At 45.6% G+C, this 6000-nt stretch overlaps 1 protein-coding gene across 6 annotated transcripts in view; it reads left to right on the top strand.

The window, feature by feature from the left end:
- The window catches only part of CTPS2 (CTP synthase 2), a 123089-nt gene continuing 117089 nt past the window's right edge, over nt 1-6000 (top strand). For 3 of the 6 annotated variants that reach the window (XM_071213243.1, XM_058291335.2, XM_058291332.2), the window contains exons 1-2: nt 1-153; nt 4153-4355. In XM_071213243.1, the coding sequence (XP_071069344.1) occupies nt 4190-4355 (166 nt within the window). In that variant the 5' untranslated portion in view covers nt 1-153; nt 4153-4189. Of the gene's footprint in view, nt 154-480; nt 566-4152; nt 4356-6000 lie in introns of those variants that run through there. The other 3 variants (XM_071213242.1, XM_058291330.2, XM_058291333.2) reach the window with 1 other exon arrangement.

The following is a 6000-nucleotide window of genomic DNA, read 5'->3' as shown; positions in this document are numbered from 1 at the left end:
TTTATTCGTTCTCAAAAGATCTGCGGGATCTCCCACCCGTCCGTAGGGAGCCCCGCAGAGGGCGGGGACCCCGGTTTCTTTCCGTCCTCCCCCGAGCGCTCCCGCAGGAGGGGATCCAGGAACGTTTGGGACAGAGCTCAGCTCTCCACCACGGTGAGGAACGGCGAGGACGGGCGGACACTCCCCCCCCCCCCCCCGCCCCGGCCAGGCGCAGGGCTCGCCCCGGGGTTGGGGCTCGCCGGGGAGGCGCCCCGCGGCCCCGCAGCGCCCGTGCCGAGCGAGCCACGGCGAGGGCGGCGCAGCCCGGGGCCCGAGGGGCCTGGCGGGGGCGGCGGGGGCCGCGGTTTCGGCGCCGAGGCTAGCCCACGGCACCCAGCCGGCGGCCAGGCCCAAACTCACCCGCGGGAGTCAGCGGCGGCGCGGCGGGCGCGAAGGGAGGGACCCGGGGGGGCACTTGGGCCACCCTCGAGCCCCCCCCCGCCCCGGGCCGGCAGGTGAGCCTCGGGCAGGCCGCGGGGCGGAGCCCGCCGTCGCCACCCGCCCGGGCGCCGCCAGCACCGCGCAGGTAACCCCCCCCCCGCCGGGGCCTTGCCCGCACCCCCGGGCCGCCCCCGGAGCCCAGGACCGCGGCGCCCGCGCTCCCCGCGCCCCCCAGCTCCGCCGCGCGCTCGGGCGCCTCGATCCCCCTCCCCGAGGGCGCCCCGCGCTGAGTCCCGAGTGTCCGGCCTGCAGCCGGGCCTGGCGTCCGCGCCTCGGCGACCTCGGGCACCGGCCTCGCCCGCGCCCGTCCGAGCCCGCCCTTCGGCGGCCTGCGGCCCGGGGCGGGAGCGCTGCGGCCCCCGGGCCGCGCCCCAGGCCCTTTGCTCGGCGCCCGCGCGCCCCTCGCAGCTCCCCCCTCCATCTGGGGCCGGCGCGTCGGGCTTGGTGGCAGAATACCTTTGTGGTGGTGTTGCGAACATTTTTGGAAAGAAAAATGGTGCATCGTCTACATGCAGTAAAAATGCACCAATCTTAAGTGTGCAGATCAGTGAGATTCGACAAAATTTTACCCCGGTGTCACGAAGCCGTAAATCATTTCCCCAACGGTAGCGGTAGAACATTTCCGTCACCCCGATGAGCTCCCTCGGGCCCCTTCTCAGTCAATCCCTCTTGGCCCCTGTTCTGATTTCTTTTCTGGCTTAGCGTTGCCTGTCTTAGAACTTGGTAAAAATGGGATCATTCAGTGAGTACTTTTCCGGGTCTGCTTGAAAGGTGCTTTCCAGATGGTCATCCTTGAGAAAGTGTCGCTTGGTGCTTTTGAGGCATTTAGTTGCTCCAGGCCTGAGCCTGTCCAGTGTGACTGCCACTCGCCACAGGTGACCCTTGAGCCCTGGAAATGTGGCCAGTTCGAATTGAAATGTCCTGGAAGTATGCGCACCTAATTTCCAAGACTTCGTAAGAAAAAATGTAAACGATCTCAGTAATTTTTGCGTTGATTACATGTGGAAATAACATTTTGAATATTTTGGTTAAATAAAATATGTTATTCAAAGGAACCCCACCTGCTTCTTTTTACTTTTTTAATGTGGCCACTAGAAAACTTAAAATTACAGTTGTGGGTCGCATAATATTTTATTGGATTGTGCAGTTCTGCTCGCCCTTTTTCCAAGCAATTGGTTCTGCCCACTGCATGTAAAAGCAAATTTAAAACTTCAGACTTCCCAAGGGAAACCATCCCGTTTTCAAGGAAGGGATCTGTTAAAACAGCCTGCTTTTCCTGTGGTTGTTAAACTTGATTTCAAATTTGCTTGCTTATAAGAGGTAGAAAGGATTACGTGTCCACTTGGTGATAGTTTCATTTTCAGGAAGTACCTGCAAAAATATCTAAAGAGCTTTAAAAAAGTAGCCTGTGTTTTTGAAAATACAGAAAATAATTGCCTGCAACCCCACCACCTAGGTATATTAAATTTTAACATTTTGGTGTATTTTAACCAGGCTTAGTTAAAAAACGAAACAACAGCATAGTTAAAGATAATATCTTCAATTTGTGTCATACTTTTTCATGTAACAAACATTTTCTTAGATACTTATTTCTTATATGCATAGACTTTTTAGAAACAACTTATTTTTTAAATTTTTATTTTTTTGTCTTTATTTTTTTAAGGTTACATTAAAAAAATATGAGGTCCCCATATACCTCCCACCCCCCTCACCCCACTCCTCCCCCCATAACCACAACCTCCTCCATCATCATGAGACATTCATTGCATTTGGTGAGTACATCTCTGGGCATCGCTGCACCTCATGGTCAGTGGTCCACATCATAGCCCACACTCTCCCCCAGTCCACCCAGTGGGCCATGGGAGGACATACAATGTCCGGTAACTGTCCCTGCAGCACAACTTTTTATTTTGAAATAATGTCAAACTTACAGGACAGTTGCGAAAAGAATGCAAACGCCCTAGTGGTGGCCAGTGGAGAGGAGCCATAGCATTGGATGTGATCATCTGTATTCTGTAGAGAAAGGCAGGCCCAGGGCTCAGGGAAGTCATTTCGCATGGGAAGCCGAGGAAATGACAAAATCGAATGGGCATTCCGCCGTGGAGCGCAGATGCGTGGGGAGTTGGAAATCATTCCTGCCTGATGGCATTTGTGCTTTATTTCCACGTTGTTGTTGTTTTTTTAAATTTATGAATTACAATAGAAAGTGGGATTTATAGTTCCTAGCTTTTGTAAGTTAATCTTTTTAGTTTCAGTTGTAATTTTATAATACCGGTCTTAGTTGCCCCTTTGCTTGCCATGAAGACACAAATCATAATTTGAAGAATGACTTCCGTCAGCATGGCGAAAGGGCAAGAAGGGCAGGCGCCTGCACACACAATTGTGCTGAAAGTAAACAAAACCAAGCCATTTTTGGGCTTCCCATCTGCCTCTGCAACAAAAAGGCTTGAATCCGACAGCAGCAGAAAAAAGAAAGTAAAATTTCCTTATGACATGGCTTGCTGCTTTTTTTTTCTTTTCTGCTCAGATATTCTTGAATGGTAAAACAGAGGGGCAATGAAAAAAAATTCAAGGTTCAGCACCCTTAGTTAAGTAGGATACATTTATTATTATGAATAGTGACATTAATAGCTAACTTGTATTAATGTCTTACTATCTGCCACTCTGTATGCCAGGGGTCAGCAAATCTGTTCTATAAATGTCTCCGTCTTTGCGGATCAGACAGGCTCTGTCGCACCTACTCAACACTGCTGTTGTGGCATGAAAGCAGCTTTAACAATATATGGACACAAAGAGGCATGGCTGTATGCCCATAAAACTGTTTTTGGAGACTGAAATGGGAATTTCATTCAATTTTCATGTGTCATGAAATATTCTTTTTTTTGTTTAACTTTATTTTGTACATTTAATAACTGAAAATGTAAACAGTAATTAAAAAATAAAAAGAAAATACGGTTGAATAAAAGCATATATTTCTCAAATGCACTGGATACATATAAAAATTTAAAAAAATCATACAACATGTTACACAATGCATTTGGTTCATAGTAACGCAGTCATACACTATTTGTCCTTTTGTGTCTGGCTTGCTTTGCTCAACATAATGTCCTCAGGTTCACCCATGTTGAAATATTCTTTTGATTTTTTTTCTTCAATCTTTTAAAAATATTTTAAATATTCCTAGCTTGGGGACCGCACAAAAATAGACGGTGGGTCAGATTTGGCCCATGGGCCATAGTGTGCTGACTCCTGCCTGGTCTCTCCCTTAGTTCATTTAATTCTCACAACCACATAGGAGATTGATATTTGTCTTCCAATTTACGGATGAAGAAACAGGCCTTGAAAGGATCAGTAACTTGCCCAGGTACAGCTTGTACAGAGCTATCTGATTGCAGTGCTTAAAGCTGCCAGTGTTACATCATGCCTCGGAATCCCAGAGGCATCTGGGTGCTGCTGCTGCTGTTTTGTCATAAGATGAGACTCGGGGCACTTGGAAAGTTGGGACAGTAAAGCCAGCCACTTTACCTGCAGAAAGCATTTCTTTCTACCTCTCAACAAAAACGAAAAGCCTAGCAGACTGTTTCAAATGTCTCGAGTAGAGTATTTATCTAGGAAAATGTGTGCTCTTAAATTCTGGTTTAACACGCTCTCTGCTTTACTCTTGCCTTTCAGCTTGTACCTGGGTCTGGTACCCAGCCCCTCTTCTTCAATGAAGTACATCCTAGTCACCGGCGGGGTCATCTCGGGCATCGGGAAAGGGATCATTGCCAGCAGCATTGGGACAATTCTAAAATCATGTGGACTCCGAGTGACTGCCATCAAAATCGACCCTTATATTAATATCGACGCGGGCACTTTCTCACCTTACGAGCACGGTAGGGGAGAGAATCCGTTCCCCTCCCTTTCTAAAGCACTAGGTGAAACTGCAGTTCTTTCTTGTATTGGGGTAACCTCTTTTGGGGGTCCAGGAGTAGCACTGCTGGGCCATAGTTAAGAATCTGTGAAGGTGCCTGTGGACGTTGAGACTTTTTTCAGATTGCTGCTGACACCCCACGTTTTCAGCCCTTTTGGAAAACGGTGTGTGAGAATAGCATTTTCATCCTACCTTTTCCAGTGCAGATTGTCTTTTATTTTATCACCAAGCTAATATATTTCTCTCAACATTTCCTCGTCTGGAGAAAAATTCAGACGATACAAAACAGCATGAAGAAAATAAAAAATCATTTTCCACTGCCTGAAGTAACTCTTATTAATGTTGACATTTGGATTTCTGTACTAGTGATTTAATAAGTGGCATTAACCTTTACGTACTATTTTTTTAACTTTTTCACATGCAAGCAGGAATGTGCATATGCCGTAAGTGTAAAGCTGCTTAAACTGTGGAACCAGCCCCCACATTGAGAACAGAACTTTCTAGGTATCTCAGAAACCCTATTTGGACCCTGTTGGATTTAGCTCATCCCCAACCCCAAGGGTAATGGCTAACCTGCCCCCGACCACCATAGATTAGTTTTGCTCACTTTTGAATTTTAAATGATGCATTTATACTATTTTTCAATCTAATTTTTGAACTTAATAATATACTGTGGACATATTAATATACTCTACTTTTAAGGGCCGCATGAACTTTATTAATTATAAGAAATAATTGCCGACTTATTGATATTATAAATGACACTGTGACGAAATCTTTGATTTATTTTTTTAAACACAAATCCCTACGTGCATATTTTTAAGGGTTCAATATGTAATGAAATTGCCGAAGATTTTTCAGTCTGTATTTCCTCATCTAAAGCTCTGAAATCCAACACGTTCTGAAAATTGAAGATTCTTAATATGTTTGTGGTGATTTATAGTCTTTATTCTACTGGGAAACATTAATGTGTTTGGTTATGGAGTGCTTTGGGGGTGTTTTCTTATGTATGGAAAATATTCTATCCATCTGAAAAATTCCATCTGTCTACCAGGGTTTTCTGTTAAGGATTGTGGATCCGCACCAGTTTATATCTTCTTTAACAGTGTGTAAGAAGGCCTGTTTCTTTAACCCCTTGCTGCATATAATTTTTTTCAAAAATTTAAAAATTTTTTATTGAAGTATATCATTCATACATGAACACACATAATAAGTGTATAGTAAAAATTGCGAACTTACAAAATAAACACACATAACATCACACAGGGGTCTCATACATCACCCCTCCACCAACTCTTTGAATTGATGTGAAATGTTTGTTACAAACTAGCTGCATAGAATTTTAAAAAAACTTTAGTACCTTCGGAATAAAACACCAAAAAAAGTGTTTAGATTTCTTTGATTTTTATTTTGTTTTTGAATGACTCATTCACGTCTGTGGTAGATTGTATTTCTGTTAGAAAACTTCACCCAGCCTCCTTCTGTGGAGTAAATTTCCCTGCCCCATTGATGATGGACCTTGAAAAAATACCATATCCGGGAGTCCCCTTAGTCCGGGGCAGACTCGGACTGCTGATCACTCCATTTGGCCCTGCGATTTGTTTTGT

The sequence above is a fragment of the Dasypus novemcinctus genome, chromosome X (assembly GCF_030445035.2).
Source record: "Dasypus novemcinctus isolate mDasNov1 chromosome X, mDasNov1.1.hap2, whole genome shotgun sequence".
Classification (NCBI taxonomy): domain Eukaryota; kingdom Metazoa; phylum Chordata; class Mammalia; order Cingulata; family Dasypodidae; genus Dasypus; species Dasypus novemcinctus.
This window is presented reverse-complemented; position numbering and strand designations above follow the sequence as displayed.